Here is a 19,926-nt window from a genome sequence, read left to right as displayed (position 1 = left end):
TTGTCAGAACTTTAAATTTTTTATTGAATGTACCATCAAAAAACGCTACCCGCTTGTTTTACGACCCCGATACATTTGCTTTTTAGTCTACATTTATAAAAAAATAACTAAATCTTGTATTTCTATCTTTGGACTTAACGATTAATTCTTTACAAAAATGATTTTTTTTAAATACAATACTAATGCCTATTACATAATTGTTAAATTTTACTTTAATTTTATATACACTAATTATAAAAATTTATTAAAAGATTCTCAAATTCTAATGTAGAAAGAAATATTTATTTGTTTAAAAATAAAAAATGAATGAAAAAATTATACAATTTAGGAAATTAATTGGGATGAATTAAGAAAAGCAGATATATTCTCAAAGTTACAATCTTAAAAAAGCTACATGACTTCACAGAAATCAAAAGACACCTGAAGATGGCGAAGTGCCTTAAACGAAAAATAAAGGTTTTTCACCTCGCAGTACTTAGGGAGAAATCTCACAATATTGAAAAGTAATAATTAACGCCAAAACTTAAAAAAGTCTGTACAGATGTTTTTCTTAATTGCAAAGTTTAAACATGCTTCAGTTATTTATTATTATTATGCAAAATTGACTTTAAAAACGTAATAACCTTCATCACATTTGTAAATTATACTTGTTTAATTGAATTTCTATAAGCAGTAAATGTAATTGTCTTTTTTTCTGCCTCACAGGATTCATTTTATTTACAAAAGGTTAGACTTTCCAGAGATTAACAAAAAATGCGTTTATTATTAAATTTTCATTTTAATGGAGCCAATTGAGTTTGAATAAAATAACAAAGATTTATCTATTTTTGAATCAGGTCTCTGTCTACTGATAAATATATAAATATACATTGTATAGTTATTAAATTTTTCAAGTTAATATAAATAAATAAATTTTTATTTTTTGTCAGACTTCAGCTGTGTAATGTAACAGTCTTGTTATAGGACGATTCTGACAGCGCTGATCGCTCCGAAAGTCGAGACGATGATCGCTGCAAATATGAGCATTCCGTCGAAGCCAGCGCTGATCCTGGCGCTGTTGCAGCCGTTCTCTTTGCAGCAGAAGAGGCAGAAGAGTTCGTCTTTCTGCATGTCGCAGCCGTCCAGGCCGAGGCCTCGGTTCATCATGAGGTCATCAAACATGCACGGGTAGAGGCCGCATTCCCGTTTGATTTTGTAGCCTTTCGAAGCTGAAAAGAGAAACGTATTCAAAAAACTTAGATTCTTCGAGTTAAGCACATTAACCGCTGAAGATTAACCACTCACGTTCTTTTGTTATGTGAGTGACACATCTGTCCTTGTTGGCTGGGCATGGAAGCAACTCTTCTTCAGAGCAAGGTTCTGGTGTTGTTTTGACGCATTGGTAGCAAGATAGATTCCTTTCCCCACTCGCTTCCTGAACTGAAACGTAAAAAAATACATTTTAAATAATTTTAATTAATACATTCAGTAGTAAAGTTGGTAGGGCGCTCATTACTAGGTAAATATGCTACAGTTTTCCAGACTGGAAATCTTAACGATTGAACACTGCTCCAGAGAAATAAAAAGGCTAGGAATACATTCTCTGAAGTTGTCATCTTCTCTGACAGTCAGCACTAACGCCCCTAGCCCCATGCGAGGTGAAGGCAAAGAGTGTTTGGAATGCATGGAGGCCCTGACGGAACGGTAAGGTTAACATGTTGGCAAAAGAGGGGGCCAACATGGACTCACTGGATCCTGAACCCTACTGTGGCAGAGCATCCTGCCACAAAACAGGATACATCTTAAAATGCATCCTTAACGAATCCAAAACCTGGTGGAACAATACCACAGGTATGAGGCACGCGAAGAGATTCATAGAAGGACCATCGACAAAACTTACTAAAGAATTACTGGAAGGCAACCGCAACCGAACAAGGATTCTAGTTGGACTCCTGACAGGACAGATATTCCCATCTTTACTCATGAGCGTTGAGACCCATGAGGATCTTTTATCCGGACATATTCCCAAGGGGACTTCTAAGACGCCTGGTGTCCCGAAGGAACACCAGGAAGATTTTACATGCATGGACTTGTCACATCCCCTGGCTAGCGAGGTAGTGCAATACTAGCCAAGTTCAGAGGTGCCCTGAAAAGGGCACATCCATACATGTGCCTTAAAAAAGGCAGTTTTGTGGCTTCCAGCACAGCCTCTCGGCTGTGCCTTTCACCACCCCCGGAGAGATAGAGAAGGCACTCTATCTCCGGCTCCGGTTGGCCGGTACCCTCCAGCTAAGGTACAATTTGTTTGCAAACCACGACCACCACGATCCAACCTCATTTAGCAGAGCCGCTTGGTACAGTTTTATTTTTAAGGTGGGACTGATGGCCGAACTCCCTACTGATTCACCCGTTGCCTGAGAGGTGCGGGTTTAGTAACCCAGGAACCCTCTGCCAAAGCAGAGGGGGAAAGGAAAGGAAAAGGGAAAAGGTAGGGAAGGGAAGGGAAGGTAGGGGGATTTGCCTCCATCATCGGTTACCCTCAGGCACTAGGGTTGATGGTGCTCTCAACTTGTTTGCTTATTGATTAAGTTATAAAGACAATATTTAAGGAAAAATGCCTAAAAACACAGCTTGCTTGCTACTGTGTTTCGATTCATCCTGATCCACCTACACACACACACACACACACACACACACCTATCTCTCTCTCTCTCTCTCTCTCTCTCTCTCTCTCTCTCTCTCTCTCTCTCTCTCTCTATCTCTATCTATCTATCTATCTATCTATCTATGTTTATGCATACGTAAAACCATAACTTTGGTATTTAATGTTTTGTGCGATGCAACTGAATTATCGAACATAAATTTTGAGTACTTTGGAGGTGGCGGAAATAATCCAACTATTTTTTTTTAATTACAATTAATTAAGGTTTTTAGTTGAGATAAAAAAGTCAATGGCACGAGCGGTATTCGAACCCACGATCTTCGGCTTGATACGCCGCTGCTCTACCACTTGAGCTATCGTGACCTCGATCCCTCGGAATTGTAATAAATTAATTGGTCACCACGAAATTAGTGAATTTAATGTATTAAAATGAAGTATACTTCACTAAAGCTCTCCGTGGCCATATCATTTGTCGTCGAGAATCCAATCCGATTACACGACATTTGAAAAATGGCAAAAAGAGGGAAAATTCAAAAGGTGCGGTTGAGATGGGAGGTTGGTGTCCGAGTGGATCGAGGTCACGATAGCTCAAGTGGTAGAGCAGCGGCGGATTTAGCCGAACGTCGTTGGTTCGAATCCCGCTCGTGCCATTGACTTTTTTATCTCAACTAAAAACCTTAATTAATTGTAATAAATTAATTGGTCAAGCGGACCACGAAATTTGTGAATTTATTTTTTTTAATTTTTATGTTATTTTACGAGAGTTCGCAACAGCAGAGGTCATGCAAATCCTCAGGGTGCCGGTGTTTTGGAACAAAATCCCCATTTGTAAGTATGTCGGGTTCGAATGCAGGGCCGCTGGATTCGAACCGGGGACCTTTACCTTACAGTAATGAGCGCCGAGTCAACGCCTAAACCGTTGCGGCCACCGACGCCTCTGTTTGTGTGTATATATACATATTATTTTTTTATTGTTTATCTTTATTAGCTTTTCATTAAATTTGTTTTTCGCGAAATAATATTATTTAGGCAATTTTTGCAATGTTCGGCCCTTGTCACCCTGGTCTACTGAGTCTTGCTGCTTTTTTATTCATTATTGGTATTTAAAATTTGTAAATTAAAAAATAAATATTTTATGGGCGTTTTTATAGTAAGGAATGGATGATTTTCTACATTTTTTGACAAGTTCAATTTTGAAAAACCAACATTGTTTGTTTTATTAAAGAGGTTATTTTTACATTTTTAATGCTTTTCCCGTGAATCATTTGTTTTAAATTTGAAGTAAAATTTAATCAAAAAACTTGTAGCTTGTTAAAGTAGTGAAGGCTCCAAGACGTCAAGGTTGTCAATCCCCGGAGTTTCTCCCGCCGTATCGATCCCAGCAAACCGTCGAACCCTTCAGTAATCGCCAATAAATTAATTATAAACGCCTCCGTACCGCGTAAAAGCGTCAGCGAATCGGAACCCAAATATGTTACCGAAGGAAATGCGAAATTCGTTCTTAAAAGTGCATATTTGAACCGAAAAAGTTATTTTTATTTAGAACTGAGTGGACGCAAGTTTCTAAAACGTTTACAGAAATATCAAGATAAAGGTTGGAAATATTTTAACAGGTTGTGCACCGCAAAAGTAATCCATAGGTGGAAGTGGAAATCGAATTGGGCTAGCTGAAATCTTTTAGCAAATTTAAATTAAATCGATAAACATTTTAATTTTAACTTAATTTTACTTATTTAATATTTTCCATTAATTACAGTAATGTATTATAAAAATTAATCATAAAATACGAATAAAAATACAAATATAAAAGCGACATAAAAGTCAAGGTGAATTTAGGTCAGTAAAAATTGATCGATCGAGTAAAAGATTTTACATATCAACCGTATATATTTTATATAGTATATACCATATTTTAAATATTCTACCGAATTACTTGGGCATAATATTAATTAACTAGAAACTCGCTAAAACATTTTTCCGACCGTCGAAAAAAAAAGTAAAGGGACAAAGGAAATATTCTCCTTCTACCCGATTCGTGAAAGAGACAAATAACGCCGATATCCGGCCCGGGGATCTCCTTTTAGGGTTGAGACCATTTTGGCTAACTTGATGGCGTTATGAGGGATCCGGCCAAGCTGGTTGAACGGGCCTAGGGCGGGTTGCCAGAAACGGTGCAAGGGTTGTAAATCACTTTTGCCCTTCTTCATCCGAGCCCTCGCGACCGAATAACCGCACTGATAAGATCTGACAACGGCCGCCTAATTTATCTCCTAATTTGTAACGCAATGGCAAAATTCTTTTACCTATTTGGTCCCGTTTTGAAAATTGTTAACTTTACACTCGATAAATTTTAAAACGGTGGATTTGGGGTCGTTATACAATTTAAACAGAATATACAGTCGACTTTTTGATAATTCGAAACCCAAGGAGCTATAAAATAATTCCAATTATCAAGAGGAAAGAAAAAAATTATTAAGAGTAGATGTACTTTTTTAATAGTTCTTACTTGCATTTTACATATATAAAAACATAATAATAAAAAAATAATATAAAAAAATGGAAATAAATCAACTGTAAAATTGAACCAAGTTATGCATTATTAAAAAAATTCATAAAGAGGTTTTTGTTTCAATGTAACCAGTGTGTTTTTTAAGAGACCGGTTGTTTAATTAGTTGGATTCGTGAGGATTCTTCTTTGTTCCTCACGAATCCAACAGATTAAATAATGGGAACAGTGTTCAGGACACATTGAAAAAACACTGTCCGCTGAAGGTAATAAACTGGAGAATATTCGAAGAAATTTTAGGCTGTGAGGAAGCAAAGAATACGTGATTATATAGTGGAATATTACAACAAAAAATTTCAAATTATAAAGAGAGGAAAAGGCTCTATTTCGGTTTCCACAATGCTCCCCATGTGTTATGAAAAATATTTAATATTACCCAGTGTATCGAAATACACAGAATTTTCTCGATTTACAAAAGTGACCTGTTGAGGAATTTGTATTATCGAGAAATTCGAGTTATCGAGTTTCAAATTAACAATAGTCGATTGAATTTGGTTTGGAATTAATTAGCAGGCGGACTATTGTAATTATAATTAACAACCATAAGTCAGTTTACGACAGTTCCATCAAGAAGAGCAAAATCAGCAGTTCTCGCTTCATTCGTAAAAAAGTAAACCCTCTGACTCTCTCTCACTCTCTATCTCTCGTTCTTTATACTCCTATCTCTTTTTTGATCTCCATCTTTCTACCAACCACTCTATTTCTGTCTCTCCCAATCACTCTCTCTCTCTCTCTCTCTCTCTCTTTCTCTTTCGTTCTTTACACTCCTTTCTCTTTTCTCTTTTCTGATCTCCATCTTTCTACCAACCACTCTATTTCTGTCTTCCCCACTCACTCTCTTTCTCTTTAAATTTCGTTCTTTTTACCCATTTCTCTCTTTCTATCTCTATCTCTTCTCTCTCTCCCTCTCTTTCTTTCGTTCTTTATACTCCTTTCTCTTTTTTTATCACCATCTTTCTACCACCCAATCTATTTCTGTCTGTCCCACTCTCTCTCTCTCTCTCTCGCTCACTCTCTCTCCCTCCCTCTCTCTCTCTCTCTCTCTGTTTTTATTTTTCTTTCTTCCTCTACTTTCTTTACTTTATTTTTGTCTGTCAGTTTTTTAATCATAGTTCTCGTTCACCTCGATCATATCTACCTCGCTCTGTTTTTATTTATCTATTTATAAACATTTCTTTCTTTTAGCGTTTTAGTCTAATTATAGCGTATTTATTAATCGAAAGTTTTCTGTTTTATTCGGCATATTAACTAAAAACTGTTTGTTGTTATTATGTTATTATTATCATATTTCTGCATCCCACACATTTTCTTTTTAAGAATATCAGAGTAGTCGACACGATATCCTCGGCTCTAGAAAACAAACAATACTGCCCAGCCGTATTTCTGGACGTTACGGAATCATTTGATCGAGACTGGCACCGCGGCCTCCTTTATAAGTTAAAATGTATCCTCCCTCATTTCTTCTATCTTATCGTGAAATCCTTCCTCTCAAATCGATGGTTTAAAATAAGAATCGGCACCAATTTTTCACCTATCACACCAATCAAAGCTGGCGTTCCACAAGGAATTATCCTAGGCCCAATCCTCTACACCATCTACTCTGCTGACATAACCGCTCGTCCAAACACACAAACCACAACCTACGCGGATGACACCGCAATCTTATCGAAACACTCCAATCCTATCCTAGCAACAGAAGCCCTCCAACAACACCTGAACCTTACTGCCAACTTGTGCATTCTGTGGTGGAACAAGTTAAACGAACAAACAAGCCAACGAGTTACGTTTACGCTCAAACATCAAACCTGTCCACCAGTGCACATTTACAACAACCACCATCGAACCATCGAAGTGCGCTGCCTTGGGCTTTACTTAGATAATAGACTTACTAGGAACCCACATAAACGATTAAAACGGCAAGAACTTAACAAAAGATATGGACTACTCAGACACCTAGTTGGACAAAATCAAATCTAAGCGTATATAACAAACTAACCGCTTACAAAACCCTCATCAGACCTATTTTGACCTACGGAGTCGAGCTGAGGGGCTTGGCCAAATCATCCAATATCCAACGAATTCAGTCTTTTCAATCTAAAGTTCTCCGCCGTATCCTCAATGCTCCCTTCTGTCACCAGGACTCATATGTCACCAATCAAACATTCCATTAAGATTTTAAAATTCCTTTCGTGAAAAATCTTATCCGAACACGCTTCTTCACTTTCCACTCTAAACTCTCCCTTCACCCTAACTCGCTAGCCCTAACTCTTTCCTCAACGTCTCACCCTTACAATCCTCCGCGCTTTTTAAAACTACGACGGCCTCTTGACCTTCTTTCTAACCCACCGAATTAACGTTAAACCCTCCCCCCCCCAAATAAATAAAAGTTGGTTTCTCTCCACACTGCCTCCTGGTCTGACAGCTCTGTCAGATTTGTTTATAACTAAACTATTTGCTCAATGTATATTATGTACAGATAGCTATAAGTAATATATATATAATATAATTATATAATTGACGTACCTTTTATATTTATTTTGCCAGTAAAATTTTACTAACACATGAATAAGTAAACACATGCTTTGTTCAAATCAAAATTATATACATGTTTAAAAAGTCTAAAGTATAATTTTTCTGTCATTCAAGTAGTTTTAATGGAGAACGTAGAAGAATCAAAGGAAAATCAAGCGTCGAACGATGAAGTCGTCACAGATCCAGAAAAAGTACCGGATTTCCAACAAGAGTTGAAAGAACTCGCCAGTTCGAGGATAGTCAAAGATCCAAGTCTGGAACTGATTTCAAATAGGGCCCAGGGCCAAGAGGAAGAAAAGGTTCAAGAAATCGAAGGCAATTTCGGTTACGAAAGCGAAAACGGTACCAATTCGAGCCTCAGCGACTCGGAACTCGAGATGAATTACGTCGTCCCTACCGACAACGATCTTTCCACCGATTCGGAAACTAAAAAGGGCAGAAAGAGAAAAAATTCGTCCAGTAAGAAACGTCCTGCCAAAATGCCACGTTCGGACAGTCGGCAAGCCACAAAGTTCGCTGGACGTAAAGTCAACCAAAACGCGTCCACCAGCAGCTACTACTTGCGCAAGAGGAGAACCCCCACTTGGTCAATGGCTTCTGACGATTCTAACAGTGAACAGGACAAATCGAATTATCGGGGTGATACCGAGGACACCGACGATTCCGACTCCTCCGACCTATAGGATGGTAAAAATTTCTGTTTCTCGGACGAAAGATTTTGACGAATAATCGTAATAAATTAAAATCAAAATAAAAGAGTTGATAATATGAATTGCTATGGCCGCCGATGATCTTTTCTAAACGTCCTATCACAGCCTGTGATAATCAGGCAAAACTAGGAGATTATCTGTAAGAGAAATACGATACGTCTGAAACAAGAAAGTGGTACTTGCTAAACAAAAACCAAAATTAATATAGTATAAAGTTTTTATACAATCAATATACCCAGTATAAAAATAATATACCAATAAGGGATATAAAATATTCCATCATCGATGCTCCTATGCTACAGAGAGTGAGAGAGTGAGGGAGGGAGAGCGAGAGAGAGAGAGAGAGAGAGAGAGAGAGAGAGATAGATAGATAGAGAGATAGATAGATAGAGAGAGAGAGACAGAGAGACAGAGACAGAGGTCAGACAGACAGACCGACACACAGGCGCGCTCGCGCGTGCACACACACTTATGCACGCTTGCATTTACGTTCTCACAAATCACTTAACTTGAAATATATTTATTACCAAACTTTGTATAAAAACAATCAGTTAATGAGCCTGTACCACTAACACATCCTGCTGAGAAACGCATTCTCACAAAAATATATCTACCACCATACTTTTTACATGCACACTTTCGCAGTATATATTATCGCTAATAAATACGCTGAGAGCTAAAAAAAAGTGGCCGTACTCACTTTTTTTAACGCTTTTTATTTGCATGAATAAGGTGTATGATTATTTAGAAAGCAGAGTACAGGCATGGATTACATTCCGCTTGCCGAGTGGCCATCCTCACTGTTTTAGCAAATACTTGCAATCGTTATAAATTTTGTTATTGTTTTCTGGTTATTTTTAAAGAAAAAATGTAAGATATAGCTAAATTAAAAAAAATAAAGTGAGTAAAATAATTTTGCCAAAAATATTGCTATGTAACAATGAATAAAATATTCAATTTAGTACAAAGTATTTACTCCTCTTGAGTTGATCACCATCAGTAGACGTGGCATCGATTTTATGAAGTTTTGAATTTAGTGCTGTGGAGTATTTTCATATTTCTCCAACAGGCCATTCTTAATTCTTATAAATTTTCCCACTGGGCAACTTTTTACCCGCTCTGACAATTCGTCCCAAAGGTGTTCGATGGGGTTTAACTCGCGACTACATGCTGCCCACTCCAAACATTGAATTGAAGCCCGTTTCAAGTACTCACCAACAATCCTCCTGTGTGGGGCCTTGCAATATCACGCCTAAAAATTAAACCAATTAATGGCATTTTAGGGGATCGCGGTAGCCCAGTAGTCAGCGTGACCTTGCGGTGGTGGGTTCGATTGCTACCTAAAAACAAAACCCAGCTAAGATCGAGTTTGTGCTACCTTCCATAAAAATGCCTACCCAAACCATAACACAACCATCTCCAAAACTTCTCCGGAGTGAAATGTTGTAGGGACATATCGCTCTCCTGTTCTGCTCCATACCCTCTCTCAGTAGACTTCAACCAAAACCTTGACTCATCCGAACACAAGATTTTAGTCCAATCTTGCTGAGATTAATTGATGTGATTTCTTGCGAAACTTAATCGTATTGTTCTGTGCCTTGTTAGAAGGTTTGGTAAAGAAGACCAAACAACATTTATATTCATTCATTTCTGAGCAACCTTTGCAATAAAAAAAGATTTTTTGTCTGGTTTCACCGGAGGCAATTTTTCTTTTTATCGCTGATATCCTGTTTTAACTTAAAAATTCATAACTGCTCTGGATTGTATCCAAATTCAATATTATTACAACCATTAAAAATGGGAATTTTCCTTCTTCCAGTTTGATTGCCAAGGATTAAATTTTAGGTAATTATAAGTAAGAAAAATATAGTTGAAATTAACAAAAAAACACTGAAAACATTTTATTTATACCCTGATTCCCGCGGTACAACATATTTGCTAATATAAATAAATCATTTCTTCTGAATAGGCCCTGGTATAGCAAGAAAAATTTTGTAAGTTTACATTTTCCGGGTTTTTTCATGTTTTTATTTTGCTTTTTTACCTTCTCAAATTAAATATGTGAATATATCATTTTACTGCATTTATTATTACCAGATTACAAAGATTACAAAAGAATATATTAAAAGCTATCAAAGTTTATCAATAATCAAAATATTTCTACAAAACAAATATTTTTCAAGTAAACTAAGTAAAAAAATTTCGTTTTAGTACGTCTAGAGACGCCTCAATTTAAATTTTTGTTTAAATTTAAAATTATTGATTTTTTGACTCCTAAAATTTTTCTGATTTCAAGTCTTTTTATTGGAATATCTGATCGAAACGGCTAGAATTCAAAAACGGCTAATAAGATTGTGAAATCAAACAAAACACCGAAAAACATCTTTTTAACAACGTGTGGACCATTAAAATATGTAAAATATTTCTAGAAGAAAATATACAAAATAACAAAATTATTTGTCACAAATTAACTTCGTGTTTTAAAAGGCAATATTAGTCAATTTCAATGACACATTTATAAAACGCACTCGACAATTTTTTTTACAGTGAATTATCAACCATAACAATCGGTCCATTAACTTTTGAAGAAAAAAATGTTAGAGCTTGCACTAGGAAGGTCAGACAGGCAGAAAGTCAAAATTATCAATCAATAAATTAATTTACTCCGATTTCCACGAAAGTCGGTACCTAAGGGTTTCATAAAGCTAGAATCACGAGTCAGACAAAGAGGTCAAATTTTGGCCATTTTCTAACCTAGTTTGCAAACAGAATGTTTGTTACAATTAGCAAAATAGCAGTATTTTGTTGCTTTATCAACTTAAAAATGGGGTATTTATGAAATTAATTATTCTCAATTGTCCATAAAAACTCCACTTTCCAAATAACGACGTGTTCATTATAAATAAATTTGAGTAAATTCTTAATAAATGGACTTAATCAGGATAATGAAGCTTTTTTCAAAATAATAATATATTTTACGGAATTAATCCAATTGACAAAATATCGAATTTTAGTCGCAATTAAATAAGCATACATCTTTAATTAGAGATTTAAAAATATATATTATTTTTGGTGTGTTAATTTCATTGTTGGTTAAATTGGTTAACATAAAGCCAAACATCTTCGCCGCAGAATATTCTAATTAGATATGATGTAAAAAGATAAAGCAGCAAAATTTTTTTAGGCTTGAAGCTAAAAAATAATAATTTAAGAATTTTAAGCTATTTTAATGACCCGGAACGACCTCAAGTGCCAGAATGATTGAGGATGATCATAAATAGAGCCCAGATAGGGTTTTATTGCATGCAATAAAAATCCTTAAATATGCCATATAATATGCTCTAATATAACGTCAAATATGTAATATTATATGCACTACAAGACCCTCAAATTTACTCATAACTTCCACGAAAATATTGAAATACGAGCATGAATGTTAGTTACCTCATTCGACTAATAACGACTAATCGACAAAATACTTCTACTTTGCATATTGTGTTCTTCTTTTATTTGCCACAACTTTAATTTCTATCTACACACTCACCAAAATTACATACTGAAGCTGTCTAGATGATGCACTCAACATCAGTCTCCAGCTAACAAAAATTAAACCAACATATCCAAATTGTGCAGGCTAAAACAACTTCACTCTTCCCCTTTAGTTCATATAATATTTTATATAATATATAATATTTTTGAATTTGGCTCGAGTTTTACCTACCCATTGATTCCGTTCTGTCCAATTTGATTTTTGTATTCCGAATTTTGTAAATAAAGTTAGGTATGTCAATCTAATGAATGTGTGGTTATACCGTTAGTCGAAGATTATTCGGAAATCCTGAGATGCGGTCTGATGTGATGTATTTACAAACATTGTTTAAATTTAACTAACTAAACTTTAAACATGTTTGTAAATCCCAGCCCTGAAGATGATCTCAATAAAGATCGAAACGTTGGCACGATAAAGAAAATGTTTTTCTGAAACCTATATCACACCAGATTGCATCTCAGGATTTCCGAATAATCTTCGACTAACGGTATAACCACACATTCATTAGATTGTCATACCTAACTTTATTTACAAAATTCGGAATACAAAAATCAAATTGGACAGAACGGAATCAATGCATTGTATTTGCACAGTAAGGGGAACAGCTTGTAAATAACTTATATAATACAAACAGCCCTTTAGTGTAAAAACATTTTTAACTCCAAATGATCCAGTTTTACAGCATCAGCGGGAAATCTGTGTTGAATTGAACCCCTGTCCGGAATGATTTGAATGGAGGCAGCTCATGCACGTCCCTCTGATAAGATTAGGCCAAATAGGAGTGACCTCCAGTGGTGTTTCGTGGGTTCGGGTATGTCGGGTCTTACTTCCAGCTATCTCATGACCACTCATTCAAATGACAGTATAAATATGGACTTTTTAAGATAATCGTATACCTGTTGGAACAAATAAGTTTTTATATATAACATTTTTCGTGAAAACCGAAACTATCTCATGAATTTCTGAGTTTAGATACAAAACAATTTTTCTCAATTTTATAGTTTCTCAATTTTATAGTAGTATAGTAGTAGTTTAACGTATGTTTCAATTACATGATTTATTTTTAGAATGAGTTTATTAAATCAAACGCATCATCTTTCCTACTCGATTGATTCAAACTCCAGAAGATTCATTTCTATTGTTATTTTCTGTCTTTTTACTGCTGCTCGATTTCGTTGATTTCAAGCTAAGACGGCTCTTGCTCGGCTCGTTATTTAAGTTAACGCTTTTACCGTTACAACTCTGGCTTCTGCTTCTTTTAAGGCTTGGCGACTTTTTGGGGCTCTGCGTCTTTTTAGGGCTCTTGGAAGCGTTTGATTTCCTTGTTTTTTTCCCCTTTGAAGTTTTCGATCTCCTCGATTTCGCCTTTGTCACTTCATTGCCAAGAGATCTTTTTTTCTTGGGTGGCTCTTGGCACCGACACTCGCAAACGCACCAATCCGATGACTTCCTTTTCACCTTCATCGTCTAGCCTAAATTCGTCTACTTTATGTATCAGTTAGGAATTGTTCTAAATTTCTAAAACAACGTCCGACTTGGTTCGTTTTTTTATTAATTATTTCACTATGAAATACACATATGTTAAATATAACAAATGACTACTTTCATCTAAAATATTATATTTTTTGTCCAGTCTTTAAGATCAACAGTTTAAGATGTACTCAAGGAGTTTGCGGGTTTTTTCTACATCGTATTCGAGTTAGGTAAACTTCGTTATGGTCGACATGTCACGTCCTCGAGGACTTAGAAAACTTGATAATGCACTGCAACAAATATTATTCTCAAAGAACTATAACTTTCAATGTCCTGTACAGAATGCAAGACGTAGAGAACTCATTCAGTTACAAATCTAGACTGCGGTACAATAATATTTGTAAACTCCTCCAGAAATATATGCACGACGCGGACATGACAATTTAAATTTAGAAGAGTAATTGTTTAAAAAAATATATTAAATAAAACAAATAAATAAGTAAGGAAGAAATTAAAGCAGAAGATTGAACAAGTGATATCCCCAGGAATAGTTTCTCCCGTGAATCTTATATTAACTGGTTGCAGTTTCCTTTTTAGGGTGAATCTAACAAGTTTCGATTTTGATGGGTTCACTTTCGTTCTTCAGTTATTGCACCAAGTTTCAACTTCGTGTAGGTACTGCTGGAGATTTGTTTGGGCTGTTTCACAGTCGCCTTTGGAGAGAGCTGCGGTGTCATCGGCGAATCGGGCTATTTTAAGTGACTCAACTTGTGACCTTGGTCAAACAACTTTGAAATACCTGGATTCTGTTTGTGTTTTGGATGCCGTAGCCCATACCCTGCTGGCGTAAGCCCACTTTGGCATTAAGAAGAAGAAGAAAAATAACTTTATTCTGGGACTGGTGTCCCCTAAGAATAATTTACATGAAATAAATAAAGAAAGTTCCTTCTATGAAGTTAAAAGTAAAAAAAGATAGAAATATTTGAACAGTGTATACCAATAAGGCAGGACAGAAGAAAAAATTACGAGAATATTAAACAAAAATAACAAATGTTAACGTGAGGTTTCTGCTAGGAGGAGGTGATTATACAGGTGGGATTTAAAGGAGGAACAAGAGGCAGCGTGACGAATAGAAAAGGGAAGGGAGTTCCAGAGTTTAGGGGCTCGGATCAGAAAGGATCTTTCGAAGGTATGGGTTGTATGTTGCGGAAGGATAAGGTCGATTGGGGATGAGCGGGTCTTACGAGTGAAATGTGAGGAGTTGAATTGGAGGGATTGGATGATATAAGGAGGACGACGAGTGTGGATGGACTGGAAAAGAAAGCAACCTAGGAAATACGTGCACGGAAGGAGGGGAATAGCCAGGAAAGTTGGGAATACAACCCCACACCCGGGATCCCCGTGGGGTGCCGTAAACAAATCTTACGCAACAATTCATAATACGCGTCAATCGCGCGTTCTCCCCTCCGAGAGACCACCGTATGCCAAACAGCTATAATCGAAGAAGGGAAGTATATGAAAAGATACAAGGAGTTTGCGGGTGGAGAAAGGTAAGAGAAGCCCGGACCGACGAATCAGGCTGAGGAAGGCAATGAAATGGCGGGAAATTTGGGAAATGTGAGAATGCCAGGAAAGGTTTTGGTCAAAGACTACTCCTAGGTTTTTAACCGAAGAGCAGAAGGGGATGGGATGGTTATTTAGCATGGGAGGTGGGATGCTGGGGAGGGAATTGAGGAGTTGCCTGGACCCGATAATTATGGCGGTAGATTTGCACGGATTGAGCACTAGGGAATTTTTATGGGCCCATTCGTTGATGGAGTTTAGGCCTTTTTCGATCTTGAGAATGGCCGAGTGAAGATCGGAAGGGTGGAAGGATATGTATATTTGGGAGTCATCGGAAAAAAGGGAAAAGTACAGGACTGGATGGAGTCGGGCAGATCATTGATATAAATGGAAAAAAAGGATAGGAGAGCCTTGGGACACCCCAGATTTTAGAGGGAGGAAGGAGGAGGTAAGGCCATTAGGAAGGGAGACAACTTGGTGGCGATTGGTAAGGTAGGAGTGGAAACAACGGATGGTCCTGGCGGAGAAGGAAAAATATTCGAGTTTAGAGTGGAGAGAAGAGTGAGGGACAGAATCGAAGGCTTTAGAAAAATCAAGAAGGACGAGTATAGTAACTTTCCGTTGGTCCATTGCTAAGTGGAGGTCACTGGTAATTTTTATTAGAGCTGATTGGGTGGAATAACCTTGGTGGAAGCCAGATTGGAGAGGCATGGGCTGTTTCACGGTCGCCTTTGGAGATAGCTGCGGTGTCATCGGCGAATTGGGCTATTGTAAGTGACACGACTTGTGACCTTGAGAAGTTAGAATCATACATAAGGTATAGAAAGGGTCCAAGGACACTCCCTTTAGGAACCCTGCATTTATCTCTTTGGGTTGTGACAGGTGGTTTTATAATCTGACTGAGATCCTATTTGATAAGTAAGACTGGATAATATGATATAATGTATCATCTAAGGCTTCTTTTAATTTAGAGAGTAAGCCAGGTTGCCACACTTTATTAAGGCTTTTTCTACGTCGAGGTACACTCGCAAGCAAACCGATTTTTCCTCGAAGGTTTGTAAGATTTTGTCTACAACTCTATTCAGTTGATGTTGACAGGAGTGGCTCCAATATTCTACTAAATATTCCACTTTTTAGGAAATCTTGCATCGTACTAGGTTTTTCTCAATAGAAGTTGTTAGGCTATTTATGAAAAGAATTTTTTAAAACACTTCTACATATTTCAGCATAATTGTAACGCTTCAACACTTGGACCCTCGCAAAAACCATATATACAGCAACCTTTAATGCATCTGCATGCTTTCGAAGTACTAAATCACAATCTAAATGACTATCAAGAAATTTGTGCTTACTTAGCTTTTTAAATCCTCTGCTTGAATTCTGACTCGTTCTAAGCAACTTATGGCATGTTAGCTTTCTTCGCATATTGTGCGATCTTAGGTTATTAATTATGACCTTTTTTTTGACAATTTCTCCAAAAATATGAGCTGAATTAATTCAAAATTAACTGAGAAAATTTTATACATTAACACTGAAGAGGTCTCATGTCAAGAGGTCGAAACTGTTCTTTTAATAAATAAAATTTCTGCTGCAGGGTATGTTCAACAAACTACAATTAATAAAATTAAAAAATGAACAGGAAAATATGTAATTATTATTTTTAAAAATTATACTATGGTATTTGTTTTTATTAGAATTTTATTTCATTTTTTTCAATCTAGTGGAAAATTGGATAAAAACTCGAGAAAATCCGATCTCTGTGGGATTGTCACCGAAAGACAAGATTGTTATCCTCACATCCTTTATTGAATAACTTCAACCTGTTGATACCTCCTGTTATTAACGGATACCGAGACGTAATTTCCTTATCCCTTCCTCGTTTTCACCGTTGTCATTAATTATCTTCGATAGTTCCACTAATTGACCAACGATTTCAACATTTATTTAATTTACGACCGAAATCCATTGGATAAAATCTGAGTAAACCAAGTGAAACCCCTGACAATGGAGGGTGAGTTTATCTTCACACTCCGGTTCCTGACAAAAGGTCCAGCGTTGTGGACGTAATTGGTATAGTCCACTATCACGGACCCTACTCATGTGTGTCATAAACAACGAGGAAACTCGTCTTGTCGGAAAAGCCCCTTTTATCACCATGTCGCCCTCGGGCGACTTCCCGTCCGTGGTTTTTTTCCTAAAATACAACTTCAACAATAAAAGAAAAAAGTAACAGCGTCATTAATAGTATATTTGGTGAAAAAAATAGCTTAAACATTCATTAACATTTCCTACTTGTTGAAATTATTTTTAAAAATAGCAAAACAATTTATGTGGTGACTTTTGAAACACAATATTTGTTGCTGAATAGGCAGAATGTTCTATCAATTATAATAGTTCGATAATTTAAGCAGATTCATTTTTACTTTTCTACGGAAAAATCACAATAAGTGGCTTCTACAATTAGATGTCCGAATGGTGCCTGGGCCAGGCCAAACGGAGAAAAGTGTCAGCTTCTTTCCGACCGCCTTTCAACAGATTTAAGTTATGTCACTTCACACTCAAGTCATATCTCAAAACTTATGCAGACTGCATAAGTCAGTCAGTGGAAGGCACTGCATTCCAATCATATCCTAGACACAGAAGTCCAACAACATCTGAACGTCATTACCGTCTGCTGCACTCGGAGGCTGGTTAGGTTGAACAAGCTAAAAAGGGAACTGCATGCCGGACCACAAGCGCACATAAAACAGCATAAATACCACCATCCAACCAACTCCTCTCTAAATCCCTTTTTAAAACCTTGGTTAATGGTAAAATCCAATCAGTTTCTTAGTGATCAGGATGATGTTAGACACCACTCTTTATTGACTAGCTAAAGCTAACATCCGAATAATTTCTTAACAGCCAGGTCGATGTTTAGATGTAAAATCATTTATTATTTATTAATTATTATTTGGAGATCGTGAGATACGGTCTGGTGTGACGTAGGTTTAAAAAACATTTTCTTTATAGTCCCAACGTTTCGACCTTTATTGTGATCATCTTCAGGGTTCAAAGTGTTTGTTTTCTGTGTAGATGTGTCATTCTTTTGTGTCGTGTTGAGAGTGTCACAAAACACACAATAATGACACATCTACACAGAAAACAGACACTTCGAGTGAGTACAAATATTTTGATTGAGTCAAAAATTTCTAGCATTGTATAAATTCATTTTTTTCACATCCTACACGTATTTGTATATATTTAAACAATGTTTATAAATCCCAAGCCTTGAAGATGATCTCAATAAAGATCGAAACGTTGGCACGATAAAGGAAATGTTTTTCTAAACCTACGACACACCAGACCGCATTTCACGATCTCCAAATAATCCTCAACTAACGGTCACTAAACACAACACACTTATTATTTATTTTGTTAGTGGTTGTATCCGAACCATTTCTTGTTGATCTGACAAAGGTTTGATTATAAACAATATTTTTTGTCCTTGAGAAAATTGAACAACTACCAAGTTATATCCTAAACCACTTTTTATTACCTTGGTCAATGGTAAAATCTAGAGAGTTTCTTAATGACAAGGATAATATTAAACGTAAAACCATTTTTTATCGACTTAATCGATTAATAAAAATTTCATTTTGACGAAAGTTAAACTTAAAACCAGAGATATAACTTCTAAATAGTTTGGAAGCCAGAAGGTTGACATCTAAATTTATTATTTAATCAATAGCCGAAGGTCGTGGGTTCGAATCTCGCTCGTGTCACTAATTTTTTCATTTCAACCAATACCTTACATAAAGATTAATTAATTCAAAGAAGTTATTTGGTCAATCGGACCATGAACTATAATGGATCAATTATTTAATTAGAAATATACATATATTGTTCTTACTTTTCAGAGAATATTTTATTTTTATTAGTACCAAGGTTTGTAAACCCTTTAATTTTTATTTATTGACTTAGTATATAATGAATATTATTATTAAGCCTTTAAATATAAAATCCAATGGGCTGTCGCGTTGAATGTAAATTTAATTACCTTTGAAGAGAAATTTATTCAGTAGGCATGTTGGGCACAACATAGGCAACAGTTTTAATTAAATCCAGTATATTTTCAATAGGCACTCTCAACACGACACGCAAGAATGGCACAATTACACAGAAGACAAACACTTTGAGCCCTGAAGATGATCTCAATAAAGATCGAAACGTTGGCACGATAAAGAAAATGTTTTTTTGAAAGCTACATCACACCAGACCGCACCTCACGATTTCTGAATAATTATCGATTAACGGTCACTATTCACCATATATTTTCAATAGTAACGTTTAGTGGTTTTTTTATATAATGAATTTTGGAATATCAAGCGTAGAATTTCTTCGCCAATGTTAAAATCTGAACCACTTCTTATTGATTATATCAAGATTAAATGTTGAACAACTTTTATTGATGATCTCGTGTCGTGATACAAGGAATGTTAATCATTTGTGGAAAAAAATTTATTATTAGTGTTTTTCAATGCTTAAAGCTAATTCAAGTTTTTACATATTTTTATTTATTTAAAATCTATAGAAAAAATTGTTATTAATAAATTAATTGCACTATATTTTATAGGAGAAACAAAATTGATGTATCTGGAGAGGAGATTACTAACTAAGGGTTAAAATACAAAACTTTGAATATATCAAAAGACCTTCCAGTGAGGAAGAAAGATCGTATGAATTGACAATGGATGACATGCGACATAAATGGCTTTATACATGGTGAAAAATAACGATAAAACGTTATCTCATATCGCGCCTATTTAGCGTTTTGAGTCTGAAGGAAACAATGGTCGGTTCGTGACAAAGGAACACTTTGACTCCCGCTTTCAATAAAACCTCGGGCAAA

The 19,926-nt window shown here is 36.1% G+C and overlaps 1 protein-coding gene across 1 annotated transcript in view; it reads right to left on the bottom strand.

Moving 5' to 3' along the window:
- Positions 1-880: 880 nt before the first annotated feature.
- Positions 881-19,926, bottom strand: part of LOC106674281 — a 28,864-nt gene continuing 9,818 nt past the window's right edge. The window contains exons 2-3 of the mRNA XM_014406913.2: positions 1,285-1,419; positions 881-1,208 (exon numbers count right to left, since the gene is read on the bottom strand). Coding sequence (XP_014262399.1) covers positions 958-1,208; positions 1,285-1,419 — 386 coding nt within the window. The 3' untranslated portion in view covers positions 881-957. The remainder of the gene's footprint in view (positions 1,209-1,284; positions 1,420-19,926) is intronic.

Source organism: Cimex lectularius, unplaced genomic scaffold (assembly GCF_000648675.2).
Source record: "Cimex lectularius strain Harlan isolate CLEC.00 unplaced genomic scaffold, Clec_2.1 scaffold63, whole genome shotgun sequence".
NCBI classification, from domain to species: domain Eukaryota; kingdom Metazoa; phylum Arthropoda; class Insecta; order Hemiptera; family Cimicidae; genus Cimex; species Cimex lectularius.
Note: the sequence above shows the minus strand (reverse complement) of the source record. Positions and strands in the feature narration are given on the sequence as shown.